The 15,857-nt window shown below is 44.0% G+C and overlaps 1 protein-coding gene across 2 annotated transcripts in view; it reads left to right on the plus strand.

Annotated features, from left to right (window-relative positions):
* The window catches only part of CPLX2 (complexin 2), a 365,342-nt gene that overhangs the window by 294,682 nt on the left and 54,803 nt on the right, over positions 1-15,857 (plus strand). For both annotated transcript variants that reach the window (XM_075344504.1, XM_075344503.1), the window contains exon 3: positions 11,958-12,133. In XM_075344504.1, coding sequence (XP_075200619.1) covers positions 11,958-12,133 — 176 coding nt within the window. The remainder of the gene's footprint in view (positions 1-11,957; positions 12,134-15,857) is intronic.

Raw genomic sequence — 15,857 nt, forward strand, 5'->3', positions numbered from 1 at the left:
CTCCCCCGCCAGCAGCCACTACACATGCAGGGTCTGACCTGTGTTACGCTTTTCTGCGTCCACACTTCAGACTCGGCTGCTCCAGTCCTACTCCTCTGACGGCCACTGCACAACTCCTTCTTCCAGCTTCACTACAGCACCACTCTAGCTGAGATGTGGAGGCCACGCCTCCTCCTGGGTCTGCCCAGGGGTCCCCTCTAATGTGTGTGAGTAACCTGGTTACAGTGTGCCTGTGCGTACACACCCTACTCAGCCTTTGGGATTACCTGTTTGTACTCACCCAGCATGGGTGCAGTACTCAGTGGTGCCTGATCAGGTCAGGGGCACCACATTCCCCTTTAGTTGTCATCCTCGGGCTGCAAAGACAATAAAAAAATTTTACTTTTTTATACAACAGTTCCCACACAGGGAAAGCATTCACATAGAAACATTAAAAACATACCAGGTACCATTTTTCACCACCCACCACCCACAAGTCTGTAACCCACCCAAAACCTCTCAAAAGGCAGGTCACCGGTCCATTTGGTTACCCGGTCTGGGCTTTCTCTATTCCAGCCTTTCCTCCAATCTTCCTCTCCTGGGCATTGTGGTTAAGGTAGGCCCCATAAACAGGCGTACCCGCTTCCGCATGGTGGAAAGCCAGGCCCCATAAACAGGTGTGCTCCCTTGTCGTTGGCGTGCCAGGCCCCATAAACAGGCGTGCTCTTGGCTTTTAGACAGCAGGCACCATCACAGGTGTGCTTCCTGGTGGTGCAGAGCCAGGCCCCATAAACAGGCATGCTCTGAGTTGGTACCACTGAGGTAACTTTATACACTGCGAGAGTTTGTGGATATAGCCAGTTCATAACCTTATGGTCCATATTTTAAAGTGCACAAAAACCAGGTGCGTGAACAGGTGGATATCAAACAGTTCTCACAAAAGTTCTTGTGGGCGCATTCTTCAACAGGTGAACATTGCTTCAACTTCAAAACATTTTCTGGAAACTCTTTCTATTGCAGGACTTACATGGACTTTCTTCTCTCACTGGTGCTTGGCACTGCAGTGCTCTGCTCCTGGGAAGTGGTATCTTGAGTGCTTTATGCTGTATCTTGAGAGTCAGCTTGTGCTTCATTTTGTGTGTCATCTTATGCGTCTGTTCTAGTACTTCTGTATCTATTACTTCTGTGTCTAGTACTTCTTCTGGTGGCGATAACTTTTGGGACCTGGTGGAAGCTGCAGGGCTGTAGCTTGAGCTCTTTGGGTGGGGCACCACATCTAGGGCAAACCAACCCCTTTCACCCTTGTGCCTGGTGTTTTTGACCATATTTCCCATATGTAAGTCTCGACCAGGGTGTCCTCTTGGCAGGTGCGACTGCACATCTCTCCTGGAGACAAAAATGCCTTCTTTAACATCGGCCTCCACAATAAAGCCGTAGCCTGTGCGCAGATTGAACTCTTCTACTACCCCACGGTGGAGAGGACCTCTGGCCTGGAACCCGGTCTGCCGCAGGGACTTCTTCTCTCTGCAAATCCCTGGCCTCTACTCGCTCTTTCTCAGGGGTAGGCTGCACAAAGGAAGGGCCTTGCCCTCACACGCCGCTGTCCTCTACGGGCTGGCCTCCTCATCACCATCACTTGGTCTTCAGCCGGCTCCCAGGTCACGTACATACTAGGCATGTAGGCAGTTAACTTTTCCTTGGCAGGGGGTGTTGTAACCTCCTCCCAGCGTTGGGGGGACGGCAGCGCGACCACAGGGCCTCCCTTACATGCAAAGGGTGCTGCATCCTCCTCTGGCTGCTCTGGCAGTGGCTCCGGGAATGAGTTTTCATCTGGTGGCCAGGGTGGTGGACCCCTCTCTAGCATAGAGGTTGCTGGGACCGCTTTGGGTCCGGACCCCTGCCTGGGGACCAAGTACATGTCCACCAGGTGTGCCAGGAACTGAGTTTTTAAATCTCTTTTGAGTCAGACCGCTTCTTCGGCTGCTTCTGGCAGGAACGCAAGGGTGGCATTCCCAGTCAGCGATTGGGGCGCTGTGACCGCTTCTGGTCGGGCAACCAGGGTAGACAGCTTTGCGGCCTAGTCTTGTCTGGCCAGGGTGGAAGGCGTTGCGGCCTGGTCTGGTCTGGCCGTTGGCACAATTCTGGATGTAGCAGCAGGGGTCACGGCAGGGATCGCAGCATGGATCGCATCAGGGATCACAGCAGGGATCGCATCCCACATTACAATGGGCATCGCAGCGAGCGTCGTATGGGACGTCGCAGCGGGTGTCGTACTGGACGTCGCATCGGGTCGGGCAGGGGCTGCATGGGACTCACCCAGGGCTGGACCAGAGATCTCCTGCATCAGGGTCGCCATCGCTGAGGACGTCTCCAACTGTGCTTGGACGACACCTCTGGGCGGGCCTCGCTGCACCAGCAGCCGCAGCCCTCGGACTGCCATTATCACTTTTTCCTGCCACACGGCTCTCTCTCCTGGGTCTTCCCAGGGGTACCCTCTAATGTGTGTGTGTGACCTGGTTAAAGTGTGCCTGTGCGTACACACCCTACTCAGCCTTTGGGATTACCTGTTTGTACTCACCCAGCATGGGTGCAGTACTTAGTGGTGCCTGACCAGGTCAGGGGTGCTACACCTGCATATTAAATCCCGTGGAAATGAACTTAATCCTCCCAGAAGCGTTCTAGTTTCATTCATGGGGGCAGTGACGGCATGTTTTCACTCACCGCTCAACTCACTCACTCACAGCTGCTCAACATTAGAGGAGGCTGTCAGTCACTGCAGAGGGTGTGGTTACAGCTGCCGCTCTCCATACACAGAGCGGTGACTGAATTGTGCCGGCGTTTCCCTGTGACTGAAATTGGAAAGCTGCCGGGAGGATTAAAGTTAACGTTAATTTCCCTCCAGTAGTAAAGTTGAATATACAGGCAACGGGCAGATTTATAATACAATTATCCTATCCTTAGGATAATTTTATTAATAGAAAAGTCTTGGACACCCCTATAATTTAAAGGGAACCAAACATCAGGATTTTGGTATATAAGGTAAAGCCAGTGCAGTACTGGCACTATCAGGCACATTGTGTACATACCATTAGTGGGCAGCTCGAATGTTTAGGCTGTGAAATCCAAGTTTATGAAGTTTGAAAATTCATCCACTTTTTGATTGATATCCAGATAATATCCGGGCAGGTTATGCACATGATAGTCCGCCCCCCCGCCTCCTGTTCCTCCCTCTCTCTGGCTGTATGCAAATTTCTCTATTCAGAAACACAGCATCGTAGTTGGCGCCTGCGCATACGCTTATCTCCGGCGCCATTTTTCTGAAGCCCGCATTACCTAGTCTTGTGCATGAGAGGGCGGCGCATGCTCCCTCGCTTCTTCAGATCTCGTTGTGACCGCGGGAGCACGCGCGGTCACAACAGGACTGGAGTACAGCTGATCTTTCCCCGATTAGGTGCAGCTACAATATCGTCTGCTGCAGCTAATTGGTAAGATCAGGAATACCCATGATTATACAAGATCTTACAAATGTGTCATGATCCAGGTCTGTATCAGTCACTGTGTTTGATTATTTCACCCAGCTCCGGCCTGGTTATATCGGGGGTTAACTCCTCCCTGCCTCACTCTGGTTTCCGGGACACTCTATCCTGGTGCTGCACCTCCGGTTCAGTCCCAAAGATAATTTATGCTCTACAGCGTGTGTTACTGGCTCTGGGGAGTTACCTGATCTGTCTTGCCTCGCAGTTATATTGTTCTGAGCCATACTCTGATCCGTTTGTCCATCTGTCCCAGTCCCTGACTACCCGCTTTTGTCTACTGTGTACCCTTCCCTGTCTGTCTTATCCCGGTCCCGAACTGTTTGTCCTCCTCCCTTGTTTGTACTTGGAACTTCCTGGCATCTGAATTTTACCCTCCTTCCTAACCTCTGCTCCTTTACTCCCCTCTGTTGCATACATGACTTCCCGTCTTCTGACCCTTGGCTATCACCTGACCATGATTTGATTATCCCAGTGCTATTGATGAGACCTCCTGCTGCTGACCTGGTTTACTGACTTCTCTGGTGGTTTGCCTGCTAACTGTACTCTGAAGCTACACTGCTTGTAGCTTCAGTGTCTCCCTTAGTAGAGTGTGCCAAAATTAATCTATTGCCAAAATTATTTCAATGAACTATCAATAACCGTAAGTACATGAGTGTACAATATTTCAAACTTTATTGATAGATAGGAATAGAAACATTAAGTACAATACCCATCAAATGCCATACGAAAGGACCACATGATCAAAGGACTATTGTTAGGTCTAGATTTATCCTCCGAGCATAAATGGAGACAGAATAAAGAATAAACTCGAGCCTGACTATTAAGTAGTAAAACACACTTATTATCTATGTATCTTTTTTCAGAAATCAATAATATGATTGAAGATAATAAACTTTGGTAATATATCTTATTAGAGAAAATTTCTCTCTCCCAATTCTCAGTCAATATTAGTCCCCTTCACTGATTATTCACTTTCAAAAACCCATCTACAAATCTGTCTGCAGGGAGAGAACAAATTACAATTTTTGCCCATTAATATCTACGGAGAGGGAGTAGGAATGAACTTCAGGGAAACAAAATCTGAAAGGCATAAGGAGAAAATACTGAGGCTTTTAGTACAGAGAGAAAACTACTTAAAATGCGGGATAAATGTCATTTAATGGACAGAAATAGTGTTGTTCTTCATATTCACACACATTACAGCTTTTTCTGAAAAGTCACCTAAAAGTGTGGCTCCACTTTAAGGGAACAGAAAGATGAAAAACATCCACAGTGTTTGCCGGTCTGCAGGATTTTTGAGATGTTTTGGAAATAACCAGTTTTCAGCTGGTAGATAACCCTCTAAATACTTGTCCAGGCAATATCTGTTCTTGTCATCTTCCCCATAAAAATGCCTGTTTGGTCTGACCAAGTTCATTGGTGAAAACAGAATGAGCCACTGACAGATACAGATCTAACAAAGGTTAGCATGACTCAATAATAATAACAATTCAACATGCTGGTCATTTTTTTTTCCCCTTAGGTTTGACAAATATACATCAGCAAAAATCTCATGCCAATTACGTAGTAGGCTTCACCAAAATCAGGGGCCATGTCTCTTTACTACTCCAGAATTAAAACCGAGAGAAAGACGTCCTGTCTGTGTGTATGTGTGCTTGTATATGTGGCATCCCTGACGCTATGGTTGCCATAGGGTACTACACCTCAGTTAAGGTGCGGCATCTAGGGGTTAATCACCGGTGTTCCACATTCACACACTACACACAGCTTAGGTGCCTTCACATAGGGTGGGTTGGCTCAGGGTAAGCAGGGGGATGGCCATAACGATCATGAGACTTCCCGGTCACTGAAGCCAGCCACCTGGCAGGGGCGGGTTCCACTTGGGGTAGATATAGGCACAACACACGCACATCAAAAACAGACCCGTCAGGACCATATTTCTGGCAAGACATCTCTGGAAAACTTAGACTTTACTGGGCCCAGGGCTTGGAGTGGGAGCTCAGCCAGGGTACCTAACTGCAGGAGAGGGACACTCTAGAAATAGAACTCTCATTCCTTCTCTCTCAAAACACTGGTGGTGGACCCTTACCAGATCTGGGATTGACCGGAGCCCATCACGGCAGTGACTAGTGTGACCGGTCTGGCAGCTGAAGTTGTGAGTAAACTACACCCTGAGCCTGCAGAGACTGTGTTGGCTCGTCCTTACCGGCGCCACCACCCAGCACTTAATATATAGAGAAAAGAAAGTGTCATACAAGGAGGATCACCATAAAAATATTTTATTTTACAAAATTGACACAAGAGAGGTGAACAACACAATTAAAAACATTTAAAAAGCAAAAAGCTATAGTTAACACACATGGTCCAACTGCCCTCATACAGAGAAAGTTGTGCAATATAAACCCCCACTTTAATGCAGCAATATACAGATCAATAGAAGCAGACCTGTTGTCCAAAACAACCAACCTGAGGCAGTGGTAAACAGGAGGTCACAGATTGAAAAGAAATTATTGTCTTAAAGGAATTACCTTAAGATAACACCCATGGACAAGATAACACCACAATTAACATCTGTTAAATAAATAAAGTCAAATAATTCTCATTAGCAGAACATGGGTTTGAAGAAAAAAAAACCTGCTCAGACAATGAGACCTCCTGAGAGTTGAAAGTGAGAATCAGACATCCTATATGCCAGCCTGACTAGATAAAGTAAGGCAACCTGCAAGCGGGGGGGGAGGGAAGGAACCATCCCCACGCGTATCGTCACCTCATGGATGACTTCATCAAGGGCAAAGAAGAAAAATTGGGAAAACTTTGAAAGTGTTCCCAAGTGCAGTGGCAAAAACCATAAAACGCTACAAAAAAACTGGCTCACATGAGGACCGACCCAGGAAAGGAAGACCAAGAGTCACCTCTGCTGCGGAGGATAAGTTTATCTGAGTCACCAGCCTCAGAAATCGCAGGTTAACAGCAGCTCAGATTAGAGACCAGGTCAATGCCACACAGAGTTCTAGCAGCAGACACATCTCTACAACAACTGTTAAGAGGAGACTTTGTGCAGCAGGCCTTCATGGTAAAATAGCTACTAGGAAACCACTGCTAATGACAGGCAACAAGCAGAAGAGACTTGTTTGGGCTAAAGAACACAAGGAATGGACATTAGACCAGTGGAAATCTGTGCTTTGGTCTGATGAGTCCAAATTTGAGATCTTTAGATCTAACCACTGTGTCTTTGTGTGACACAGAAAAGGTGAATGGATGAACTCTACATGCCTGGTTCCCACCGTGAAGCATGGAGGAGGTGTGATGGTGTGGGGGTGCTTTGCTGGTGACACTGTTGTGCGTTTATTCAAAATTGAAATCATACTGAACCAGCATGGCTACCACAGCATCTTGCAGCGGCATACTATTCCATCCGGTTTGCGTTTAGTTGGACCATCATTTATTTTTCAACAGGACAATGACCCCAAACACACCTCCAGGCTGTGTAAGGGCTATTTGACTAAAAAGGAGCGTTATAGGGTGCTACGTCAGATGACCTGGCCTCCACAGTCACCAGACCTGAACCCAATCGAGATGGTTTGGGGTGAGCTGGACCGCAGAGTGAAGGCAAAAGGGCCAACAAGTGCTAAGCATCTCTGGAAACTCCTTCAAGACTGTTGGAAGACCATTTCCGGTGACTACCTCTTGAAGCTCATCAAGAGAATGTCAAGAGTGTGCAAAGCAGTAATCAAAGCAAAAGATGGCTACTTTGAAGAACCTAGAATATAAGACATATTTTCAGTTGTTTCACACTTTTTTGTTAAGTATTTCATTCCACATGTGTTAATTCATAGTTTTGATGCCTTCAATATGAATCTACAATTTTCAGAGTCATGAAAATAAAGAAAACTCTTTGAATGAGAAGGTGTGTCCAAACATTTGGTCTGCACTGTATATGTATATATATATATATATATATATATATACATCAGTCACCTCAGTATATAGCACACTATATATACATGTTTATCAGTCCCCTCAGGATAAGGCACACTATATATTTCAGTCCCTCTGTATACAGCGCATGATATATCAGTACAAGAAGTAAAGTGGGCTTTACACGCTACGATATATCTAACGAGATGTCGGCGGGGTCACGTCGTAAGTGACGCACATCCGGCATCGTTAGTGATATCGTAGCATGTGACAGCTATGAACGAGCAGAAATACTCGCCTTCTTGTTCATCGTTGACACGTCGATCATTTTCTAAATATCGAACGTCCTGTTGTTTATTGTTCCCGAGGCAGCACACATCGCTACGTGTGACACCCCGGGAACGATGAACTGCAGCTTACCTGCGTCCCACCGGCAATGCTGAAGGAAGGAAGTGGGTGGGATGTTTACGTCCCGCTCATCTCCGCCCCTCCGCTTCTATTGGCCGGCCGCTGTGTGACTTCGCTGTGACGCCGAACGTCCCTCCCCCTTCAGGAAGTGGATGTTCGCTGCCCACAGCGAGGTCGTTTGGTAGGTAATTGCGTGTGACGGGGGGTTACAGCATTGTGCGACACGGGCAAGAAATTGCCCATGCCGCACAAACGATGGGGGCGGGTGTGATCGCAAATGCGAACGCACGATAAATTGTAACGTGTAAAGCAGGCTTAAGAAGATGGGGATGGGTACAGATAAATGGAAAACAAGTAGGTGGAATGGTGCACTTAAATTTTTGTGCAAGCTACTTCGTTTCCCAGACCCCAGGAGTTGTAATGACCATATTCTTTTAACCCTTGTACAGGGATCTAGACTTGCACAGGGGTCCCCGGATAAGGACCACAGAGTCAGCTGCGATTTAGTGACGCAAGTTCACAAGAAGGATGGTCAGCGATCAGGGTCAGATGCAGGAGGTTACATCAGGAACAGAATCACAAAACAAGCAGATAGTCAAATGTCAAAGAACAGGAATAATTAGGACAAACATGGGAGCACAGAACAGAGGTATAAACCAAGATAGCAGAACTATTGACTGGCATGGCAGTGCCATGATTCTCAGGGGGTTTAAACTGATATCAGCCCCATCCAATGCTGACAGCAGGAATAAACCCAAAAAAACAGAATTCACCCATAGCTACTGCACTGGCAAGAGCCTCAAGACCCAAGAATAAAACAGGGATACTGAACAGCCACTCTGCATTGGCCGACCCAAAGCAGAAATAGATGGAACAGGTGCAAATGTCAAGAGTTGCCTTCTTTAAGATTCCAGTGCCTTCTAATATAACAAATTTAACAGTTTACAAAATGACACTAAAAGCTGGTATCTGGATTTAGCTTGGCTTTTATAACATAACCATACAGATTTAAGGATGGAGAAGTACAATAAAAATGTTGACAGTATGATTTACCTAACTATATTCTGAGCTTCATCTATATATCATTGACAGGAGGTTGATGAGTTTTACATTTTGAGTGTGATATCTGTGGGTGCAGGTCTTGCTGAGACAGGCATCAAGCCTACACTTTAACTCTTACAGTGTCTTAGGAGGTTTGGATTTCTTATATATATTCAGGGCTAAAATACTGCTTGTCCTTCTGAAGCAAATCTCAAGAGATAGGCAATGAAAATAATAGACTTAGGGGTGTAGAACGACAATCTAATCTCATATGAAAATGAATTCAAATTTGTATATGATTGGCATATGAAAAAAGATATCGTCCAACCTGTATTCCCAAGTATAAACTCTCTAAATTTGTCATATATAAAGTTTAAACCATTGATCTTCCTCTTAAGTCTTAACTAAAAAATGCTTGCTTGAAATACAGTAGCGACCAAAAGTTTTGCAATTTTTTTTTTTTTTTAAAAAAGTGTAATTACTTCTGTCTAGTTGTTGTTGTTGCCATTTCCCAGGTGATTTTAGTGAACTAGAAGGAAATGGTTGTCAGCTCTAAGGATGAAAATTGTGTTTGGCATTGTTTTATCCCTTCATGTGTTAGTTTTCCACATTTGCTGGGTCAAATGTTTTGCATATTTTGTCATGGGTAGTCTATTTTTGCCTTACATTTTTTTTGTGTATGTGTTTTCCGGATAAAACATAGCAACGACAAAGCCAAATAATCACCACATATCAGGAATTTTATTATTCTGAGAGTGAAGTCAGGTAAAAACCAAAAAGAGATAGTGATGGAATTCAACTGTTGTCAGAGTTAAGTGTAACGTGAAATAAAAAAAGAAAAAGAAACCTAGCAGTGGATGACCACAGAAAACTTCCTCCAAAGTTGATCACATTATTAAGAAAAAGTCTGTATCTGATGTTCATAAAAGTGCTGTACAGATTTTACACAAAATAAACGAAGAATATGGGATCAAAGTGAATTGCCAAACCGTGCTGCGACGGCTAAGAGCAGTAGGCTTGAATGCATGAGTTCCAGTCAAGAAGCCACTCATCTCTGCAAAAAAAACGGAAGGTCCAACTTCAGTTAGCCAAAGAACACAGCCAATGGAAAGAGACAGATTGGTCTAAGGTGTTGTGGTCAGATGAATCCAACGTCAATCTGTTTGGTAGTGATGGCAAGCACTATATATATATTATATATTCTATGTATATTATATCTAATATATAAAGCTGTGTGTATGTGTGTGTGTGTGTGTGTGTGTGTGTGTGTGTGTGTGTCCGCTAAAGGAATTTGCACCGTTGCATGTATAATCACAAAATTTTGCACAGACACCCCATTTTACTTAGGGAAAGAGATAGATAGACAGATAGGGAAAGAGACAGAAAGAGAGGGAAAGAGACAGACAGACAAAGATAGTAACTGTCTCTCTGTCTGTCTACCAGGCTCCGTCTGTCTGTCTCTGTCTGTCTCTGTCTGTCTATCTCTGTCTGTCTGTCTCTGTCTGTCTATCTCTGTCTGTCTGTCTCTGTCTGTCATGTCTGTCTCTGTCTCTGTCTGTCTCTTTCTGTCAGTGTGTCTATCTGTCTGTCTGTCTCTGTGTGTCTCTTTCCCTGTCTGTCTCTGTGTGTCTGTCTGTCCCTTTCCCTGTCTGTCTCTGTCTATCTGTGTGTCTGTCTCTATCCATGTCTGTCTGTCTGTGTCTATCTCTTTGTCTGTGTCTATCACTCTGTCTGTCTGTGTGTCTCTGTCTGTCTCTGTATCAGTCTCTCTATCTGACTCTCTATCTCTTTCTGTCTGTCTCTCTCTATCTGTGTCTTTCTGTCTCTATCTCTCTGTCTGTCTCTATCTCTCTGTCTGTCTCTTTCCCCATCTGTCTCTTTCCTCGTCTGTCTCTTTCCCCATCTGTCTCTTTTCCCATCTGTCTCTTTTCCCATCTGTTTCTTTTCCCATCTGTCTCTTTCCCCGTCTGTCTCTTTCCCCATCTGTCTCTTTCCTTGTCTGTCTCTTTCCCCGTCTGTCTCATTCCCCATCTGTATCTTTTCTCATCTGTCTCGTTCCTCGTCTGTCTCGCTCCCCACCTGTCTCGTTCCCCGTCTGTCTCTTTTCTCATCTGTCTCTCTTCTCATCTGTATCTTTCCCCGTCTGTCTCTTTCCCTGTCTGTCTCTTTCCCTGTCTGTCTCTTTCCCTGTCTCTGTCTCTTTCCCTGTCTCTGTCTCTTTCCCTGTCTTTGTCTCTTTCCCTGTCTCTTTCCTTGTCTGTCTCTTTTCCTGTCTTTTTCCTTGTCTTTGTCTATTTCCCTGTTTTTGTCTCTTTCCCTGTCTGTCTGTCTCTTTCCCTGTCTGTCTCTTTCCCTTTCTGTCTCTGTCTGTCTCTCTGTTTGTCTCTTTTCCTGTCTGCCTGTCTCTTTCCCTGTCTGTCTCTGTCTGTCTTACTGTCTGCCTCTCTCTGCCTCTTTCCCTGTCTGTCCCTCTTTCACTGTCTCCCTCACTCTGTCTCTCTCTGTCTGTCTGTCTCTGTCTCCCTCTGTGTCTCTCTCTCTGTCTCCCCACCGACATCTTATTACTTCACACATAAGCTTCTTATACTAACAGTTTAATTTATAACCAGGAAAATGGCATCACAACAACCAGATAGAAGTAATCACACTTTTTTAAAAAATGCCGAACTTTCGGTTGCTCCTGTACACCGTGTAAGTGCTGAGGGAAATAGCAGGTATGAAAGGTGTGGTAAATTTTGAAAAACAGGTAAAAGGAAACGACTATCTGAAATGTAATACAATGGTGTAAATAGTGAAGGACGCAGTAATGGGATTTACGTGAACAGCAGGGTCTGGAGATGACAAACATAAGGGAAGTGTACCACATCATGCATATAGTTCAACTGTGCATTGTACTGAAGTTAGATGTACTGATTTCGAAGAGATACATATAATAATGAGCATTGTGCAACTCAGTATGCGTAAATGTGGCCTGAAATCTAAAATGTATTTCAGAACTACCAAATAGCAATGTTATTGACTTCTACAGTATTTTGCTTTACTTTGCTTTCATGTGTTATTTCCGATTGCACACAGGGGCAACTAAGGACATGGGGAAGATGCTCGGAGGTGAAGAAGAGAAAGATCCAGATGCCCAGAAAAAAGAAGAAGAAAGACAGGAAGCTCTACGTCAACAAGAAGAGGAAAGAAAGGCCAAACATGCCAGAATGGAAGCAGAAAGGGAGAAAGTCCGACAACAAATCAGAGATAAGGTGCCCACTTAAGTTTAATTTTGACTGTGGAATTTTGTACTAGAAATCTTTGTGATGAAAATGGATGAGCCAATATCTTGAATTAGGCCGGGAAATTTAATAAACATCGATAATTCTGTTATTTGAGTCGAATGTGCATTATTATGTAATGAGGTCTCCGCAAACCCCAGATCATAATAAACACAGATAAAATAAAAAAAATCTACATATCATCTGCAGTCTCATCCTCTGGCACCAGGCACCCATGGTGGCTAAAACACAGGCTCTGTGATGTAATAACATAATCTTGTAGAGCATAGTCAGTGCCGGAGGGGCCGAAAATACCAGGAGTGAGAGGCTTCACAAGACCAGATACCACACCAGAACAAAGCAGTTGACCGGACTCAAGTAGGGCTGTGTGGTGACGCAGGTCAGGGCTTGGGAGTACTTTTTTTTTTTTTTTTTAAATCCTTCAATGTTCTCCATAATCAAGCAAAATTTATTTTTTTTAAATTTTGAAGCAAATTCAACTTGTCTCCAACCAATTTGCACACAACTTCACCTCTAGCATTGGCTGATAGCTGAAAAACTAAAAGTGACCTTGATATATTCATATTCTATTGTCGTCATTCATTACATACATTAAATCTGTGAAATACTTCGTTACTATGGAAACTAAAATTTGAAGTACTTTAAAGGGAGTCTGTCAGCACAAAATACCTATTCTAACTAAACACAGTTTATTTTAGAGGACATAGTCCTAATATAAATCATAGATTTAGTGTCCAAATCCATTGCTTTCTTTACTCAAGTATGCTGATAAGATTCTCGATGCACCCTTGGTGTGGCCGATCTGCTAAGTGTACCTTCCCACCTACTTGATTCTTTCCTTGTTTGACAGGTTTATAAAAGCCAGAGGAACATGGAGAGAGATGGAAAACAAGAAGGTGGAAAGGAGGGACACTGAGAGCAAATAGACCCTTTGCAAGAATTGTGTGTGCCCCCCTTTCTTAAAGGGGTCTTTCATTTTAATTTTTTTATGCTCATTGCCTTGCACTAGGGAAAAAAGTAAAATCAGAGTAACTCATTTATACCTGGTCTAGTGATGTCTCTGCTACTGCTCTGTCTAGGCAGCCTGTAAACAAAGAGCAGACCAGCAGCAAAGTGGAATTGCTGACCCTGATGAGGATAAGTAACCCTGATTTTATTCTTGTTCCTTAGCGCAAGACTAAAGGTACCGTCACACATAACGAGATCGCTAGCGAGATAGCTGCTGAGTCACGGTTTCTGTGACGCAGTAGCGATCCCGTTAGCGATCTCGTTATGTGTGACATCTACCAGCGATCAGGCCCATGCTGTGAGATCGCTAGTTGTTGCAGAATGGTCCAAGCCATTTCCTTCAAAGGCGATGTCCTGCTGGGCAGGACGCATCGCTGTGTTTGACACTGTGTGACAGGGTCACAGTGACTGCTGAGATCGTTATACAGGTCTCTACTGCGACCTGTATTGTTCCTGCATTGTTGGTAAGGTCTGACTATGTGACCAGTAACCTCCCAGCGACCTCCCAGCGACTTACCAGTGATCTCTATCAGGTCGCATCGTTATCGGGATCACTGGTAAGTCGCTGTGTGTGACTGGGCCTTAAGGGCATTAGGAGAATTAAAATGAGTTCACCGCACACATCACAGAAGTGCAGGATACACAATAAACACATACATCAGACAAGAACAAATAGACGCAGCATGTGCACAATTATAACTGCACAAATTACATAAAAACAAGACAGTCACACTGCTAAAAATTATTTACCATAGGCAGAAACACATGCACCAAATATACAGGCAAATACATACCACATGTACACACATAACCCGGCACATACCTTATATACTAGCATCAACATACCAGATATACATGCACATACACATATACCAGATATACAAGCATAAACAATACAAACATATACAGACATATACAAACATACCAGAAATAAAGGCACATACCAGAAATAAAGGCACATAAAAACATACTACATACACACATACAAGCACATATACAGATACTATATATTCAGGCACATACATTCACACATTTACATGCACATACACACATACTGTACCAAATATAAAGGCAGATACACATATATACAGGCACATAGCATATACAGTATAAAGGAATATACACACATACCATTTACATAGACACATACATATATATATATATTATATACACAGACACATACATATGTACAGTCAGATACACACATACTGTATATACTGTATGTATACTATGTATACTGCAGCACGAAGTACACCACAATTATCCTGTTTTTGTTTTGCTTCTGCCTTTGGCACGTGGGATCGGCTGCAGTTGTTATTCGTTTCTATAGGTGAGCGGTTTTCCTTTAAAAAGTCACCATATTATACATCAGTAAGACCCTTTTTCACTTCTTATATCCACAGGTTGTTCCTGCCTATATACACATATAGACATACTATATATTCAGACACATATACTATATATACACAGGCACATACAGGTATACACTATGTATATACACAAACACATACACATATATACAGGCACATACACATATGTACAAGCACACACATATTTTGAAGCACATCTAATATATAAAGCTGAATGTGTGTATGTATGTGTGTATGTATGTCCGGGATTGGCATCTGCACCGTCGCAGCTACAGCCACAAACTTTTGCACACTCACACGTCTGGACCCCAAGAGCGTCATGAACTATGTTGTGAGGCAAAATTTTAACCCCGCACGTTCCAATTTACCAATCAATTTTGCCCCTATCTACATAATGGGGAAAAAGTGAAACGAAAAGTGTATCCGCACCGTCGCATTTACAATCACGAAATTTTGCACAGACACCTCATGTGACCCAGGGAACGTCGTAGACTATGTTTTGACAGGAAAATGTAACCCCACACTTTACAGTGACTCTCCAACATACATGCCTTCATTTAAGTAAATGGAGCCTGGAACTACAGGTTATTAGTAGGAGCTGTGATTGGTTGCTATAGGAACAAAATACATTTATAGTATAAGAAGCTTATATGTGAGGTAATAAGATGTCGGTGGGGAGACGGATAGAGAGAGACAGAGAGAGACAGAGAGAGAGAGACAGACAGAAACAGACAGGAAAAGAGACAGACAGAGACAAACGGTGAAAGAGACAGACAGAGACAGATGGTGAAAAAGACAGACAGACAGATGGGGAAAGAGACAGACAGACATGCAGACAGGGGCAGAGACGGAAGGAGGAGACAGCCAGAGAGACAGACAAAGATAGATGGGGAAAGACACAGACCTTGATAGAGACAGACGGGGAAAGAGACAGAGAAATAGAGACAGACAAAGACAGGCAGACAGGGAAAGAGACAGACAGGAAAAGACACAGACAAAAAGAAGGGGAGACAGACGGGGAAAGAGACAGACCTGGAAAGAGACAGATGGGGAAAGAAACAGAGAGATAGAGACAGACAAAGAAAGAGACAGACAGAGACAGGCAGACAAGGAAAGAAGCAGACAAGGAAAGATGCAGACGAGGAAAGAGGCAGACGAGGAAAGAGGCAGATGGAGCACATTACTTGGCCAATTTAGTTAAATCTGTGTGGAATATCTGTGGTGTTGAAATATATGTTGTGAAATGCTTCTATTAGCTTAGTTTTTACCTTTTAATAATTACATTTCTATCTATTTGTTTTGTGGTTTTTGTGTGC

Source organism: Anomaloglossus baeobatrachus, chromosome 4 (genome assembly GCF_048569485.1).
Source record: "Anomaloglossus baeobatrachus isolate aAnoBae1 chromosome 4, aAnoBae1.hap1, whole genome shotgun sequence".
Lineage (NCBI taxonomy): Eukaryota > Metazoa > Chordata > Amphibia > Anura > Aromobatidae > Anomaloglossus > Anomaloglossus baeobatrachus.